The sequence below is a fragment of the Perca fluviatilis genome, chromosome 5, assembly GCF_010015445.1.
Source record: "Perca fluviatilis chromosome 5, GENO_Pfluv_1.0, whole genome shotgun sequence".
Lineage (NCBI taxonomy): Eukaryota > Metazoa > Chordata > Actinopteri > Perciformes > Percidae > Perca > Perca fluviatilis.
In genome coordinates this window covers 10,566,879-10,584,943 of record NC_053116.1, presented here as the reverse complement: position 1 = coordinate 10,584,943, position 18,065 = coordinate 10,566,879, and the positions used below count along the sequence as shown (strand labels likewise).

At 38.8% G+C, this 18,065-nt stretch overlaps 1 protein-coding gene across 1 annotated transcript; it reads right to left on the bottom strand.

Moving 5' to 3' along the window:
• Window positions 1-1,414: 1,414 nt before the first annotated feature.
• LOC120559192 lies at window positions 1,415-10,343 on the bottom strand. The gene is made up of 6 exons (XM_039800732.1): window positions 10,169-10,343; window positions 9,178-9,504; window positions 7,725-8,036; window positions 5,977-6,130; window positions 5,724-5,876; window positions 1,415-1,851 (listed from the first exon to the last, which is right to left on the bottom strand). The coding sequence occupies exons 1-6, from the start codon at window positions 10,302-10,304 to the stop codon at window positions 1,833-1,835; spliced, it is 1,101 nt and encodes a 366-aa protein (XP_039656666.1). The 5' UTR covers window positions 10,305-10,343; the 3' UTR covers window positions 1,415-1,832.
• Window positions 10,344-18,065: the final 7,722 nt, after the last annotated feature.

Here is an 18,065-nt window from a genome sequence, read left to right as displayed (position 1 = left end):
AAATATACACAGACCACGGGATACAATAAAAACAGGAAACATACAGAAATAACAATAACAGGCAACAGAAAAGTCCAAAACCACAACAGTTGGGTTTTTCATTCTCCAATAATCTATTAGATTGGCCTTTGTGATCAATTAAAGAATTCTTTCATCAAGTGTGTGACAATGTCTCTTTGATGGTAAGCGGTCTAACCAAAGATCAGGGGCTAAAAAGCATTTTCCATGAGAAGAGATTTTTGTTCTGTGCTCTTCTGTTATAACCATACACACATAATAAGATGTAGTTTATACCATTCAGTTCTGTTGCGACCATTAACCAATAACCGGTAGACTCACTTTTATGATCAATAATTTCCCCAGGAAATCTATTTAACAAAATCATAACTCCTGCGGAGTGTGACGTTCCATGACTGAAAAAGATGGAGTCTCCCCATTTCAATTTCCAAAATGTTCTGTCAGCCAGAGTTTCTTGTAAAAAAATACAATTAGCCCTTTGCTCCTTACAGAAAAGAAAAATAGCCTTACGTTTTACATTATCTTTCATCCCCCTAGTATTTAAAGAAATAAAGGACAACATTTAGGTAATAAGTATATAATCTATAAACAATGCACAAAAGAGTGTAACGATGCGCAGGAATGAGTAGTTAGTCCTAAATCTACATGTTTTGTGTAACTAGCCCTCTAGAAACTAAAGAGGGAGAAAGGGAAACCTACAAACCTAACAGCTATTGTAGCAAAGTTCTATTTAAATATAAAATCAATTTTGTGTACTTTATAATATAATATTCTTAATTTTGGAATAACAAGACGTATCAAGGGGTGATCAGTTGCAATACCATATATGAACAGGTAAACAAGGTAAACATTCAGTGCCATATACTGGCGTGCAAAAATATTTGGAATCATCAACGTAACATTAACCATGCTCCAATCTTAGCATCAGGTTATTTAACCTCAAAAAACAAATTAACAAACAAAGTGCGGGTAGTGTTAATACTTACATATCGGAGCGTTTATGTCAAACAAACAAAAAGATTAAAGTTTCACTGAAAAACGTGATTGTAGGCTGAATTCCTAACAGCCATTCAAATGATAACAAAACAGGTGTTCAGTTTGGGTCCACTCTCCGGTTGCAAAATTACGAATCCCACTATGGCCACGCCAAGACCCGCCCTACGAAGCAGCTTGATTGGTTAGGGTTAGGCATTTCACCTCGAGTGGTTAAGGTTAGGGTTAGGGTTAGGGGATTGGTCAGGGGATAGGACCTGTACGTGTTAGCATGGACGCCTGGCCAATAGTAGTGTGTGAATGCTATTGAAGGGCGGGTCTTGGCGTGGCCATAGTGGGATTCGTAATATCGCTCTCCGGTTATCGATCAGAGCGTATCCTTCTTTCAAGAATGCCCGTTTACCTGTCTTTCTGGCTTCTTGGACCAGTGGCCACAGCTTCGCACGCGCCTCCCGGTCTTCTTTGGAGAAGTCTTCTTTGAAACGTATGTGCATGTCTTTAGCCTACACACTCTCGCATCCTTCGACTTTTCCAAACATCATCCCGCACCATTCTCATCCCGAATTGAATGATGATTGCTCTCGGTGTGTTATTTGAGGTAGCGGCGTCGCCTTTCCTTCCCAGCCGGTGAACGGTGTCAACGGTGTCATGCAGCCGCTCCACTGACATTGGAACAACTCTCGTCAGTATCCCGATGACAACTTCTCTCGTGTCCTCTCCATCCTTTTCAGTGTTGTTATGTTGTTATGTTCTCTTAATACATCCATGCTCCCTGCTGGCCGCCAGTGATACCGCTGTCAGCTGGAAGTCTCTCAATAGAGTCATGGACAAGTTGATTTCCTGAAATATGGCACGATATTAACAAGGTTTAAAATGACCCATTTTTCAAATTTGAATATCGTTTCAAAATCGGAAATCAAATGAATGAAAAAGTAGCCTACACGGGGTCCGTGTACTTTTTCGTTCATTCGATTTTCATTTCATAAACAGACTTAAAAAACAAAAAACGAATGGTTATTTGATTTTCGTTTTAAAATACAACAATTGAAATTGAAATACAAGGCATTTTTTTCCTTTTCATGGTCAAAAGGGGATGGGAGAAATTAAAAATATGCTGTGATTTTCATTTTCTATTTCATATAACAAAAATAAAATCACTCGGAAATAGGAATGAAAAAAGGTTTGTTTTTTCATATTCAGAGACCGGATGTTGTCATTTCCAAGGCAACAGCGCCAGCATAGCCTACCAGTGTTGCTTTTAGCCCAGGCTAAAATTACTTTGGAAACCTGTGCTCTTGATAATGCTTGGGGGGGGATTTTATTTCATAATGCCACATGTATTTATTCCCCTCTCTCCCTGCCTCCCTCTGACTCTCTGTCTCTACCCGCCGCAGACAACTTCGCCCCAATCGAACCAGCTGAGGAAACAGACTTTCGGTTCACGGCTGCAACGTTACCGTTACGCCACCGTTAACAATCCCAGCAAACTTTCTGTTGCTGATCTGGCAGAGTCACCGGCGGTTCGGGATCAGATCATGGGGATCAGACCTCCGGTGCTGGGTCTATTCTAATATTAGCTGCTGTTGCAGCTAATATTAGAATATTAGATATTAAATATTAAAACTTCACTGTTGTTGCATGAAATGCCGTTTGTGTTTAGCCTACATCATCAGTTTCTATCATGTGAAATAAGAGGCCAAGCTAGCCTGGTGGTGAAGCTGCAGACAGATGCTCAACAGTGTGCTCCCCAACAGTCAGCTCCCCCTGCTGTTCATAAGGTGCCTCTGCACCCCTTTTGTTTCAGACCCTCCCACCAGCCTTTGGGCCACGCCTCCTCATTTACATTGACATGTGTCAAGTCCAAATCAAAAGTCAATGTTAAATTGAAATCGAAAAGCCAAATATTAAATTCAAATCAAAAGCCAATGTTAAATTGAAAGCGAAAAGCCAAATATTAAATCCAAATTAAAAGCCAATGTTAAATTGAAATCGAATAGCCAAATATTAAATCCAAATTAAAAGCCAATGTTAAATTGAAATCGAAAAGCCAAATATTAAATCCAAATGGATAAGCCAAATGGATCTTATTATGGTTTATTTGTATTTCTTTTAATGTTATTATTTCGGTCTATTTAGGCCATGGAAGCTGGATTGCTTTGTTGTTTATTGATATTTTTAAAACTATAACGCTACATCTAGCAACATATATTTAGATATTATCATAGTATGCATTTCTTATTTTAATAATATTATTTTGGTCTTATTACCGGTGAAATATTACAGTATGCTGTAAGACAGAACACGATATGATTTGAGCTGGGCGCATGCAAAGCCTATTTCCCACAATGCAATGCGGGCATTCATTTCAGAGAATCAGACCGCGATCAGCAGGTCTTTAACACCAGTATCGCTTCAATGTACATATATATATATATATATATATATATATATATATATATATATATATATACACAGTACAGGCCAAAAGTTTGGACACACCTTCTCATTCAATGCGTTTTCTTTATTTTCATGACTATTTACATTGTAGATTCTCACTGAAGGCATCAAAACTATGAATGAACACATATTGAATAATGTACTTAACAAAAAAGCATGAAATAACTGAAAACATGTCTTATATTTTAGATTCCTCAAAGTAGCCACCCTTTGCCTTTTTGATAGCGCTGCAAACCCTTGGTGTTCTCTCAATGAGCTTCATGAGGTAGTCACCTGAAATGGTTTTCACTTCACAGGTGTGCCTTGTCAGGGTTAATTAGAGGAATTTTTTTCCCTTATTAATGGGGTTGGGACCATCAGTTGTGTTGTGCAGAAGTCAGGTTGATACACAGCTGATAGCCCTATTGGACAACTGTTAGAATTCATATTATGGTAAGAACCAATCAGCTAAGTAAAGAGAAACAAGTGGCCATCATTACTTTAACAAATGAAGGTCAGTCAGTCTGGAAAATTGCGAAAACTTTGAATGTGTCCCCAAGTGCAGTCGCAAAAACCATCAAGCGCTACACGGAAACTGGCTCACATGAGGACCGCCCCAGGAAAGGAAGACCAAGAGTCACCTCTGCTGCTGAGGATAAGTTCATCCGAGTCACCAGCCTCAGAAATCGCAATTTAACAGCAGCTCAGATTAGAGACCAGATGAATGCCACACAGAGTTCTAGCAGCAGACAAATCTCTAGAACAACTGTTAAGAGGAGACTGTGCTGTGCGAATCAGGCCTTCATGGTCAAGTAGCTGCTAGGAAACCACTTCTAAGGAGAGGCAACAAGCAGAAGAGATTTGTTTGGGCCAAGAAAGACAAGGAATGGACATTAGACCAGTGGAAATCTGTGCTTTGGTCTGATGAGTCCAAATTTGAGATCTTTGGTTCCAACCGCCATGTCTTTGTGCGACGCAGAAAAGGTGAACGGATGGATTCTACATGCCTGGTTCCCACCGTGAAGCATGGAGGAGGAGGTGTGATGGTGTGGGGGTGCGTTGCTGGTGACACTGTTGGGGATTTATTCAAAATTGAAGGCATACTGAACCAGCATGGCTACCACAGCATCCTGCAGCGACATGCCATCCCATCCAGTTTGCATTTAGTTGGACCATCATTTATGGGGTGAGCTGGACCGCAGAGTGAAGGCAAAAGGGCCAACAAGTGCTAAGCATCTCTGGGAACTCCTTCAAGACTGTTGGAAAACCATTTCAGGTGACTACCTCTTGAAGGTCATCAAGAGAAGTGTGCAAAGCAGTAATCAGAGCAAAGGGTGGCTACTTTGAAGAAACTAGAATATAAGACATGTTTTCAGTTATTTCACACTTTTTTGTTAAGTACATAATTCCACATGTGTTCATTCATAGATCTGAGGCCTTCAGTGAGAATATATATATATATATATATATATATATATATATATATATATATATATATATATATATATATATATATATATATATATATATATATATATATATATATATATCTCAGTGGTTTAGTCACCAGCAACAACACGTTGCTCAGCTTTGTTCTAGTAAGTTATACACCGTAATAACGTTTAAAACAATCAGCAGAAGACTCCGGAAGTGACATAGTAATTACTGCACGGCGTCTGTGAAAGCTTGCTGCGTGTTGTATGGTTGTAGCCTATGTGAGAATTTGTACAATAAATATACCAATAATGACAAAAATTGTTTTATGCTTATGTTTGACTTATTTGCATTTGTTTTGACTTGTTTTGTTGTTAAAAACAAAAAATAAACTACTTACAAAGAGAAGCATTTTTTTATTTATTTTCCATGCATCGTTATTTAAAAACGCAATTTTCTAATTTTGTGGTTGATGAATGTTAATAGCAAAGACTAAAGGGAAAAAACATGAGCATATGTATGTGTGGGACTTAGTTTGATTTAACATCACACTGCATTATTAGTTGTTTTAAATAAATGACTTTTTTTTTGTTCAATTTTTATTAGCACCATTTATCATTCAGACATACAGAACAGATTCCACAATATGAACCTGGTAATATTGGATGGAGAAACACAAAATGAGTAAATAACTGACTTTTTTGAAATATCAATTTATGCTAGGCCTAACATATTAATTATTATATTCAGAATGTCAGATTTTGAGTTAAGGGGCCGTGTTCATTTCATGGAATTCTGTGAGACCAGGTTGACCAGTGTAAACTGTAGGTCAATTTACTAACCGGGGCGTTCGCCTCACATGAACTCTCCTCTTCTTCTTGGCACGTTTGTGTCTTGCTTTTGTACATTTGAGTACTACGCACAGAAATATCAGTAAGGAAGCAAAAGAACCCCAACGCAGCAATGTATACCACAAAGGCACTCCTGTCCATTCCCTGTATAAAAAAAACAAGGATTTAATTAGTGACTGGTTTTCAGGCAACACCTGTAAAAGTTATAGTACAGTCTAACCTGTACAGTATAGTATAGTCTAACCTGTTGAAAAACATATCTTGATCAGTTTGATTGATGAGTAAAGAACTGTTTCTTGTGTCCGATTGGATTTTCATGGTAGCTTGGCACGTAGTCACAGGTGGAGTTTTGACCGTGCTGGTGCTCATTCTGTCGGCACAGTCATAAATGGGTTGGCCTGATGATTAAAAGGAAAAATATTGCAAATATTGAGTTTGTACTTTGCAATAGGGATTTCACAACAGTCTCAAAAACACATCAGACCTTATCAGTGCATTCTATGAAACGTGTTATTTATTGGTATGATTCATTTATCTTTAAAGGGCCCATTACATGGTGCTCTTTGGATGCTTTTATATAGACCTTAGTGGTCCCCTAATACTGTATCTGAAGTCTCTTTTATATAGACCTTAGTGGTCCCCTAATACTGTATCTGAAGTCTCTTTCTTCGAAATTCAGTCTTGGTGCAGAATTACAGCCACTAGAGTCAGTCCCACAATGAGCTTTCCTTAGGATGTGCCATTTCTGTGTCTGTAGCTATTGAGGAGGAGAGAGGGAGGGGGGGCAAGGTGGGGGTGTGGTGTGGACTTGACCAACTGCCACTTTGACCTAATAAGGAGCAAGATTTCAGATCGGCCCATCTGAGCTTTCATTTTCTCAAAGGCAGAGCAGGATACCCAGGGCTCGGTTTACACCTATCACCATTTCTAGCCACTGGGGGACCATAGGCAGGCTGGGGGAACGCATATAAATGTTAAAAAAAACAAGTGAAATTTTCATGCCATGTAAATCTGATGGCACATTTGTAGAAAAGCGAGACAATCCCATTGAAAACAGGTGCAGTGTATGTTTCCTGGGTCAGATGGTCAGGTGGTAGGCCTATGCACTGCTGTTTGCCCAAACGGCCACTAGGAGTCACCAAAGTCCAATCCTGCATACAAGGGCATCAATCCAAAATGTGTCGGTCTAAACAGGAGTTTTTTTGTTTTAGTTATATAGTTAGTTATCATCTTAAAAAATAGTTTAAATATAGCTTTAATTGGACATTTTCAAAAACTTTAATGTTAAAATCCTACATCAGAATGGTCTGATATCACTCGAGTGACAGTCTGGGTGTGGTGTACTATCACTCTGAGGTGAAATGAGTCTGTCTAAACAGGAAGTTTCAGGTTTTTTTCCGATCAGCCTGAAAAAGAGTTAAAATATAGCTTTAATTGGACTTTTTCAAAGCCTTTTAATTTAAAATCCTACATCAGAATGGTCCAGATAAAAAGAGTTAATATCTTACTATCTGTCACTCGGGTAATATTGGACCATTCTGATTCTAAAATGAAAGGCTTTGAAAATGTCCAATTAAAGCTATAATCCATTATAAACAATAAACAGCCAATGTCATTTAAAAAAAAACAATAATAAAAAACAATATTCCCAATGATAAAATAGGTCTTTTTCTGCAACCAATGGCTGAGGAGTGTATTTAGATAGATAAATAGATAGATAGATAGATAGATAGATAGATAGATAGATAGATAGATAGATAGATAGATAGATAGATAGATAGATAGATACTTTATTGATCCCCAATGTTGTGTCAGTTGTTACTGACATCACAACCGTAGGAAAAAAACAGAAGTGTGAAAAGTACGTTGGCACAGAGGAAACAGAGCCACAGCAATAGCAAACGTGACTTGGAAATGTTGAGTCACTGGAACACACAGACAGATGTTACACTTTGATATTTATAGTAGAGAATACATAACATCTGTTCTTACCCTGTATATGAACGACGTAGATACAGCTGTTGTATGCAGGCAGCAGAACCTGCACAGAGAGGATAACACTCCGGTGACTGCTTATGTCATTACTGGCAATGCAGTAATAGTCGCTGTCCGTTTCCACTGTGCCACAGTGTAGGTATAAATCTGACGAGTGGTGAAGCAGAAAATCCTGGTGGTGTGTGTACCAGGCGTAACGAACGGCAGTGCCCTTTGTACAACCACAGCGCACGGTCACTGGCTGACCCCAACATGTCTGCCTGTCCACAAGAGAGCCCAAGGGCTGGAGACTGGGCTCAGATACTGGAACTGGCACAAAGAAGAAAGCAATGGATTTAGAATTCAGCTTGACAATAGGAATACAAGTCCATAAGCAGTACATAACTGTCGTAATGACGGCTACAGGATATTACATTACATTATATGTCATTTAGCTGACGCTTTTATCCAAAGCGACTTGCAAATTGCTATATATCAGAGGTTGCACGCCTCTGGAGCAACTAGGAGTTAAGTGTCTTGCTCAAGGACACATTGGTTGATGTATCGCAGCGGGAATCTAACCCAGGTCTCCCACACCAAAGGCATTTGTCATAGCCACTGCGCCATCACCACCATCTTGAATATCATTCCTACCACATTCAATACAAAACTTTTTATCAACTCAACAATGAGTGTTAGATAAGATTCATATACTGTACATCACAATACTGGACTATAGTGCAACTTGCACAAACATAGATTTACTTACATCTTTATAAATACTAGTAGTATTTATAGTATTTATAATATTAGTAGGAAAAAAGTTCCAAGGCTCTTCTTGTGAAAAAATAAATAAATAAAAAAGCCTTTATTTAAATGGCTATTTCATATTGAAGTCTACATTAAGAATAGAACTGGGAAGCAAACCACGCGTATCGGCACAAAGCTGCCTTCTAAATCTATTTTTGCCTTTCTGAAGAATTTAAGCTTTTTATTCATTTTTTTCACAAGAAGAGAGCCATGGACCTTTTTTTCTCTTTTGAAGCTTTGTGTTCCCTTTCCAAAGACCCCCTTCATCATTTGTTTTGAACTTCCGAGCGCTCCAGAATTTTCTTCTTAAGTTACTATTTGAGTAGGTCGTAAAAAGCATTTCACCACTTGCATATATACGTTTGTACATTCTTTCCTGTGTATATTTTTTTAGTAGTTGTTCTGAATCAGTTTTACTGGCCAAGTATACTTACATACACAAGGAATTTGACTTCGGTAGGTGTAAACTCTCTATACATTCAACAAATAGACATTGTATTTTATCCTATTTCTTATTTCTTGTATATTCTTATGTGTGCTGTGTGTCTTATAGTTGCTGCTGTAGCACTTACATTTCCAAATTTGGGATCAAAAATCTTTTTATGTAATCTAATCTAATTAAAAAAACAAAACTCATATTGTGATTGGGGTTTATTCTTACCTTCAGTGATGACCACATTAACTGAAGACATGATGTCAGCATGCACTTTGTCAATCCCAACCCAGTATACTCCAGCGTTGTCAAGTTGGAGATCTGTGACTTTCACAATCAGACCTCTTCTTCCTGCATCTACTATGTAAGCCCTGTGTGTATTTTTAGTTTTACTTTCTGAATCTACCAAAATCTCACAGGTGCTTCTAGAATCCCCTCGGCACCAGTACTTTTTACTGTACCGGAACCGGCTTGTGTCATACTTGCAGATAAGAGTGAATTGGCCTCCGATATGTGCTTTGATGTCTCTTCTATCACACTCGAGCTGAAGGCTTGCTGAAAGACAAGAGTCCAATTAGAATGAAACTGCTCATAGCCGCAGCAATCAGAGGAATGCTCTGGTTTCAGGTTGTTCCACAAAATACTCAACTTTCAATTTAACTGATGTCATTTCATTTTTTGACCCAGATTATAATCCTGAGCAATGAAAAAACGAAAGTAAATTCAAAGTGGGTTGGCAGCGTTGGTTTTCAGGTAGTTACTTGAGACATTTCCCATGTGAAACAACATTTGAGTCAGCAAATTTGTGTAAAACATTTCCACATCGTAGGCAGATCACACACATTTCACATATGAAGAAAGAATGATTACATGATGATAGAATATAACATAATGAGACCGTTATCATAAACGCATCCAAAAATCACGCACTTCTAAATATGGCACAGTTACACCATGAGGACTAAATATTACAGAAGCTTACATACATATTTTTTTTGTATCTATTTCACTTACTAATAAAGATTAGAAATTACAGTTTAATATTAAACTTTGTTTTTGAAACAGATTTTGAAAAAAAAAACTGCCCCTCAAAGTGGCATTCTAATCTACTTTTCATTTTTCAAAAGGAATAGAAATTATTATCCCTTTTAGACACTTTATGATGAATAAAAATAACATTATGATAATTAATACAAGTTGCAAATCATAGCCCACTCACCATGAAAAAGCATAATCAGACACAGTGTCCTCATTTTGATGTTTGAAGTCGTGGACATGAAATGGTAACAACTATAATCAACACTCAGGAAGCTGTAGAGATGGACTGTGGTGATCGTTGCTTCCTGTAGGTGCATTGTGGGTTACAGAAATGCTTTTGCGTGCAATTCCCTGAACACATCTGTACTGTTCTGCCTTAACGCATTTACAGCCTTGGTTTCATAACTGGGGATACAGCATTTTCACTGTGGCCACACACATCACAGTTTGACTTGTTTTCCACCTTTGAGCTGATCATGTCACTCGGTCACTTAGATTGTCCGACTGTGTTCCTATTTTGTCACTAACTAAGTGACAGAAACAGGAAATCACACGTGAAATAAACTTTTTAACAAATTTTTGAGTTTATTGTAAACCTAGGTAAAATGTAAATAGTTATGTTACTCAGGTAGGTCAGTAATGAAGCTAAGCGTGAAGACTTCTAATATCTGCAATCACCGCTCTCTCTTCCTAAAACTATTACAGCTACAGCTGTTTAGAGGCGTTCACTTTTCAGTAAACCAACCAGAATTGACCACGAAATTCATGATCCAATCACAGCATTACATCGCTGCTTTAAATCTGTTTCTCTCTCTGCTGCTGTTTAGGGCTGGGTACTGAACATCAATACTTATATGGCACCGAAAAAAATACTCCAATCCTATGAGTATCGAAAAATTATTTATCTTTCGGTGTCAAATTTCGATTCCAAAAGCGTCTGAGCACGTAAGCGCAAGCTTATCTGTCCAGTGGCGTAAGGAGCCAACACCGGGCCCCTATGCAGGATTATCAAGGCGGGCCCCCCCTACTACAGCACGTGATGACGGAGCAATGTCCACGAGTAGGCTACCATGAATAGGACAGGAGAGGATCATAAGCTAAGTTTCCATCCACTTGTCAATCAAATTATCTGAAGTTCGGTAAAAAAACTCATGCGAATAAAGCTGGTGAAAGTGTGTTTCCATCAAACGTGGAAACGTGGTTTAATGTATCTAAACAACGATCAATCATCACCAGATGAATCATGGTCATATATTGTCGTGAACACTTAAGCCTGTCAAAAAAACTAAATCGAAATCCAACAATTATAGAAGTTATCTAACGTAAAATATTATTACAATATTTGCAGACTCAAATGTTTCACATGGGAAATGTCTCAAGTAACTACCTGAAAACCAACGCTGCCAACCCACTTTGAATTTACTTTCGTTTTTTCATTGCTCATGATTATAATCTGGGTCAAAAAATGAAATGACATCAGTTAAATTGAAAGTTGAGTATTTTGTGGAACAACCTGAAACCAGAGCATTCCTCTGATTGCTGCGGCTATGAGCAGTTTCATTCTAATTGGACTCTTGTCTTTCAGCAAGCCTTCAGCTCGAGTGTGATAGAAGAGACATCAAAGCACATATCGGAGGCCAATTCACTCTTATCTGCAAGTATGACACAAGCCGGTTCCGGTACAGTAAAAAGTACTGGTGCCGAGGGGATTCTAGAAGCACCTGTGAGATTTTGGTAGATTCAGAAAGTAAAATTAAAAATACACACAGGGCTTACATAGTAGATGCAGGAAGAAGAGGTCTGATTGTGAAAGTCACAGATCTCCAACTTGACAACGCTGGAGTACACTGGGTTGGGATTGACAAAGTGTATGCTGACATCATGACTTCAGTCAATGTGGTCATCACTGAAGGTAAGAATAAACCCCAATCACAATATGAGTTTTTTTTTTTTTTTTAGATTAGATTACATAAAAAGACTTTTGATCCCAAATTTGGAAATGTAAGTGCTACAGCAGCAACTATAAGACACACAGCACACATAAGAATATACAAGAAATAAGAAATAGGACTGAATACAAGAACTATGTCTATTTGTTGAATGTATAGAGAGTTTACACCTACTGAAGTCAAATTCCTTGTGTATGTAAATAAAACTGATTCTGATTCAGATTCAGAACAACTACTCAAAAAATATACACAGGAAAGAATGTACAAACATATATGCAAGTGTCAAATAAAAATGTACGACCTACTCAAATAGTAGGAAATGAAATGTTCACTTAAGAAGAAAATTCTGGAGCGCTCGGAAGTTCAAAACAAATGATGAAGGCGCTCTTTGGAAAGGGAACACATAGCTTAAAAAAAATTATTTATCTTTCGGTGCCAAATTTCAGTTCCAAAAGCGTCTGAGCACGTAAGCGCAAGCTTATCTGTCCAGTGGCGTAAGGAGCCAACACCGGGCCCCTATGCAGGATTATCAAGGCGGGCCCCCCCTACTACAGCACGTGATGACGGCGCAATGTCCACGAGAAGGCTACCATGAATAGGACAGGAGAGGATCATAAGCTAAGTTTCCATCCACTTGTCAATCGAATTATCTGAAGTTCGGTAAAAAAACTCATGCGAATAAAGCTGGTGAAAGTGTGTTTCCATCAAACAGCTCTAAAGCGAATAAAAACCTGTGCGTAATGACGTCATATGCTGTTTTGCGATTAAATTGGTCTATCGAATTGATTTGAGACATTTTAAGGTGTTTCCATTCACTTTTGCACTGAATCGCACAACATTCAAGCGAACTTTTGCGAACAATGTTTTGCTAGACAAAAGTAGTTGTTGTTGTTAATATGAGAAGCCAAGCTAAGCTCTGATGGGCCTTTGGCTGAGGATCTGATCCAGCTCATCAAAAAGGTGGAACTTGCCTTTTATTTTCCCTCCGGCACCGCTGCGAGACAACTCTCTTTTTTGAGCAGTGTGTCGCTGTTTGAGCGCCTTCCATTTACTCCGCAGGACGTCCCACGGCTTGTCGTAAGGGACATTCTAAAATGCTTAACGTGAAAAAGCTTAACGTGGTTTAATGTTTCTAAACAACGATCAATCATCACCAGATGAATCATGGTCATATATTGTCATGAACACTTAACCCTTGTGTTGTCCTTTGGGTCCCAGTGACCCGAAGGACAACACAAGGATTATGTACTTCCGTTTACTTTGTTGAGAATTGCTCTCTAAAACCGGTTTCTTTTAAAGTAAGTAAGTAAAGTTTATTTCTAGAACACATTTAAACACAGTGTAAGCTGACCAAAATGCTGTACAAACAAGAACTAAGGTGCTGTATTAACCCTTGTTTAGAGAGCAATTCTCAACAAAGTAAATGGAAGTACATAATCCTTGTGTTGTCCTTCGGGTCCCAGTGACCCGAAGGACAACACAAGGGTTAAGCCTGTCAAAAAAACTAAATCGAAATCCAACGATTATAGAAGTTATCTCACGTTAATGTTTTCTTCATCATAGTGTCAGATAACGTCCATAATATTTGAAAATTGGGTTAAATTTGACAGTTTTAAGTGGTTATGATGAGCAATATAGGAGAGGATTTTTTTGGTGATGATTGAACGTTCTTTAGATACATTAAACCACGTTAAGCTTTTTCACATTAGGACTTATAACGCCAATGAGAACCGTGGAGAGTCAACCCACAGCCGCTCCGCTGCCCTGCTGTGAAGCAGAAACGCTTCATGTCAGATAACGTCCATAATAATAGGATTTTGGGTTCGAGTTTTTGACAGCTTTCAGTGGTTATGAGGAGCAATATTAGAGAGAAATTAGGTAATCATTTATCATTGTTAGGTACATTAAACCAAAAAGCTTTTTCCTCACCTATAGGGCGTAATGATGAAGAAAACATTAACGTGAGATAACTTCTATAATCGTTGGATTTCGATTTAGTTTTTTTGACAGGCTTAAGTGTTTATGACAAGATATGACCATGATAAATCTGGTGATGATTGATCGTTGTTTAGATACATTAAACCACGTTAAGCTTTTTCACGTAAAGTGTTTTAGAATGTCCCTGTCGTAACCTTTGTTGGTCATTTCCTTCGCAAGCTCCTGATAAATGATGGCGTTTCTTAGATTTTTGCTATCTAAAATAGCCATTATATTTTTCTGTTAAATTCAATTAAAAAAGTATCTCGTCTCCTCGTTTGTCCGCTTACATCTGTTTTTGTTGACAGCTGTCATGTGTGCAAACAGAGCAGAAATACTGGGCGGAAATGAACTGAAACTTCTTCTTCTTCGTTTTATTGCGGGTTGCAACCATAAAATGACCTAAAACTTAATCACAATTCATTATTTTTTCGGCAAATAACATTTCCATCAGCGTTTATCGCATAAGCCGTATATCGATGAAGAGAAAATCCGATGAGACCGAACGTATTTTCTTTATGTCGATATTCATGAAATTCAATCGGATTTTACTGTTTCCATAAGGCATTTTTCATTCGATATCACTTAATTCGGATAAAAACATGTGGAAACATAGCTAGTGAGACACCGCATATAAGAGATGACTGACAAAATCAGGAGTAGGCCTAGCCTACGCGCACCACAACAACAACAAAAAAACACTGGTGAATGTGCACCGTAACACATAAAAAAACACACAAGGGCACACCTTCCAGGATTTCACGGCCTTTTTATGAGATTGTTGTGGCCCAAAATGGCTGATTTCACCGGAGCTTTTGTAAAAAATTGCAATAAAAGTTGCAATGTCTTGTTGCAATGAAGTTGCAGAAGACGGTGAAAGTTGCAAAAAAAGTTGCAATTTTTTTGTATAATTCTTTAAAAATAAAAGGAAACTTTGGGGAGACTTTGGGTTTTGGGGAGAATAATAATTAGTACTATTAATGAATTACTCTGGGTTGAGATTTCCTAGGAACCTTACCAAAAAGGTTCAGGATGCTGCAAATGTTGGTATAATATGAAAATGGCTGGTGGATTTAAGACAAAAAATAATAATTTATTGAATGAATCAAATATGAACATATATGTCAGTGGCTTGTTGATCTTTACATTGTTAGTTAATTTCATATCCTGGCCACACACACACATTCATACGGTTTGATAAAGTACTTATTGGACTTTAACTTATCATTGCACTTACAATAACGAGCGTAGCTGTCCTCAATTTAGGTCATCGTGTCCTCTCATCTGCGTTTTTTCCTGCATCCACCGTGTGTGATTGTGTGTGATTGTGTGTGTGTGTGTGTGTGTGTGTGTGTGTGTGTGTGTGTGTGTGTGTGTGTGTGTGTGTGTGTGTGTGTGTGTGTGTGTGTGTGTGTGTGTCAGTCGCGGGGAAATGGAGCAGCAGCCCCGCCCGCTGCAGAGAGCCGACAGTATTGAAACAGCAGCCGCTTCAGACTTTAGAGTGGAAAAACGTTACAGCGTACATTGATGTTAAAATGTATACAGGTTGGCAGGACGGTCTGAAATGTTTTGCACAGTCTTTCGCTGTACGTTTTGTTGGTAAATGTGAGATGTTCGAGTCACACACACACACACACACACACACACACACACACACACACACACACACACACACACGTCTCCTCTTCATAACAGAAACAAGGAAATTAATTTGACCCGTTCTCGCTCCCACTTGGTCAGTGGCTGCACATGGGACTGCTGGGATTGTCGCGAGTAATGAAAATGGGATAGGGGGCCCCAGCTGTCAATCAATATCTTCCAGTGATGCGGGCCCCTGATTGGTCCGGGCCCCTAAGCACCGCTTACCCTGCTTACCGATAGTTACGCTTCTGTATCTGTCCTCTCTGCATATTGACGCAGAGCGGAGCTCCGACCGACACACACACACGGAGAGGTGCGGACGGAGTAAACTGTCTGCAGTCTTGTTGAAGTCACAGAGAGTCACGGTTGGTTTCAAGCGTAGTTACAGTTTTTTTAAAACTTCACGCAGATAGCGTTTTCTGCGATGTGATATTAATGGCGAGCCGATAGCGGTCGCTGTGCTGTTGACGTTACACTTCCTCTTACTAGACAGGCAGGCCAAACGGTGGTTTCTCTGCCCTGATGACTGACTGACAGGCTGAGCTTGCAAGGCACTTTTAATAATGCAACTCTGAGTGAGCAGTTTTACCAGAATTTTTTTTAATTTTGATAACTGTTTTGATAAAGAATTAAGGTGGAAAATAAAAGCTTTGTGTTTAATGTATTTTTGTTAATGTTGAAATGGATTTTAAAACATACGGTATCGAAAAAAGTAGCGTTAGGAACCGGCATTGAAACTGACGTATCGAAATTGGCACCGGATCGAAATATTTTGAACGATACCCAGCCCTACTGCTGTTAGCTGTCATTTCAGGCAAAACGTGCAACCCTCCTCCTCCCCTTCCACCACCAGTCACCAGCACCCGGGGCACCCTGGGTCTTCCTCAAGCAGAACGCTCATCGACTACTTCCATCTGGTCTTCGGGCTCCTTTGCCGCCACCACCAGTGTCTAGACTCCATCGGGGGGATATGTCTGGTTTCTCTACCCCTCTATAAAAATATTTTATAACGATGGAGTCTAATCTCCAAAGACTCTGTATATTTCATATGCATATGTTCAAGAAAGCTTTGCCTATCTGCAACGAAGTCTCTCCTGATTGAAATGAATGCAGCGTATGACTGAGCATAGAGCGTGGTGGGTGCAGACAAAACACAAAATCTTAATCAAACCAGCTGGTGGGAGGAAGAGAGACGTAAGAGATGAAGGCACTTTACTCAGGTGGAATTACTTTCAATTTCAATTCAGTTAAAGTGCTCATACTATGCTTTTTTGCTTTTTCCCTTTCCATAGTGTTATATATCTTTTTTGTGCATGTTACAGGTTTAAAAAGTGAAAAAGCCCTTTGGAAATTGATCTAATGCCTTAATTAAAAAAGAATAGGAAAAATCCAACCTTTAAGACACCAATTTTCTTTATGAATGAATAATGTATCGTAAATAAATAAATGTTCTTCCTTAAAATACAGGGGGCATGAGTAAGTACACCCCTATGTTAAATTCCCATAGAGGCAGGCAGATTTTTATTTTTAAAGGCCAGTTATTTCATGGATCCATGATACTATGCATCCTGATAAAGTTCCCTTGGCCTTTGGAATTAAAATAGCCCCACATCATCACATACCCTTCCCCATACCTAGAGATTGGCATGGTTTTATTTCAGTTAGCCTAATAGCTGGTTTGATTTGCATTGAGAAATGATTTTATGGAAAGTACCCCATGCCAATGGTTCTAACTATACTGTGGCCTTCGGGGGAGCCCACTTTTTTTCCACGCGGGGGAGGGTAATGTTACAAAGATACATAACAGCTACAAGTGTGCACTACAGGATTTACCCTATTATACTTTATCAACAGGAGTATGGGTCAAATAGCAAACAGCCAGCCACAAATAGTCTATAAACAAAGCATCAGGCTGTTTTTGAGATTTCACATGAACAACGGTTAAAGTTACTCAGGCTACCGAAGAATACCAGAATTCCTCCGTTCAATTAGACCTTATTAGCGACGCACCCCAAGCTTCCATCCTTAACAAACAGCCATGTATATGGGCTCTTCCAGTCTCTCCACTGCTGGCTGTTCCAATTTCACGGGAGAGAGAGGAGCAAGAGGGGTAGGATCATCTTCAGCCAGAGAGGACATTATTTCTTCAGCTTCTTCTTGTGTTGTCACCCCGGTGGGAGGTGTGCTAACCAAAATTAATTAAACTGCCTTGTTTTCTTTTTGCCATGGCTATATGATGCTTACTGCAGAATGGATTTCAAGGATTTTGCGCGCCGATTAATGGCCTCCAACGTTTATATTCTGTCTATGAATCTTTGAGTTAACGTAAGTTGAATTTGCACCGCAGCGCCGCCACGCTTTGATGCTCTCAACAATAACAGCATGTATAGTTATCTTTATTGAAGTGAATTAGGTTCAAATCGCCGACATTCATGAATGATATTTTTGCAGTTTTACACATAATAATCCACGATGATCACATTACACAAAACTGAAATTGCACGTCAAAAT

What these genes read in the sequence shown, in the direction of transcription:
- LOC120559192 (XM_039800732.1), bottom strand. Translation starts at nt 10,304, where the DNA reads ATGCACCTACAGGAAGCAACGATCACCACAGTCCATCTCTACAGCTTC. An exon ending in TCTGATTATGCTTTTTCATG is followed by an intron (nt 9,505 to 10,168) that starts GTGAGTGGGCTA and finishes CTTGTCTTTCAG; the next exon opens with CAAGCCTTCAGCTCGAGTGT. An exon ending in CAAGATATGTTTTTCAACAG is followed by an intron (nt 5,877 to 5,976) that starts GTTAGACTATAC and finishes TTTTTTATACAG; the next exon opens with GGAATGGACAGGAGTGCCTT.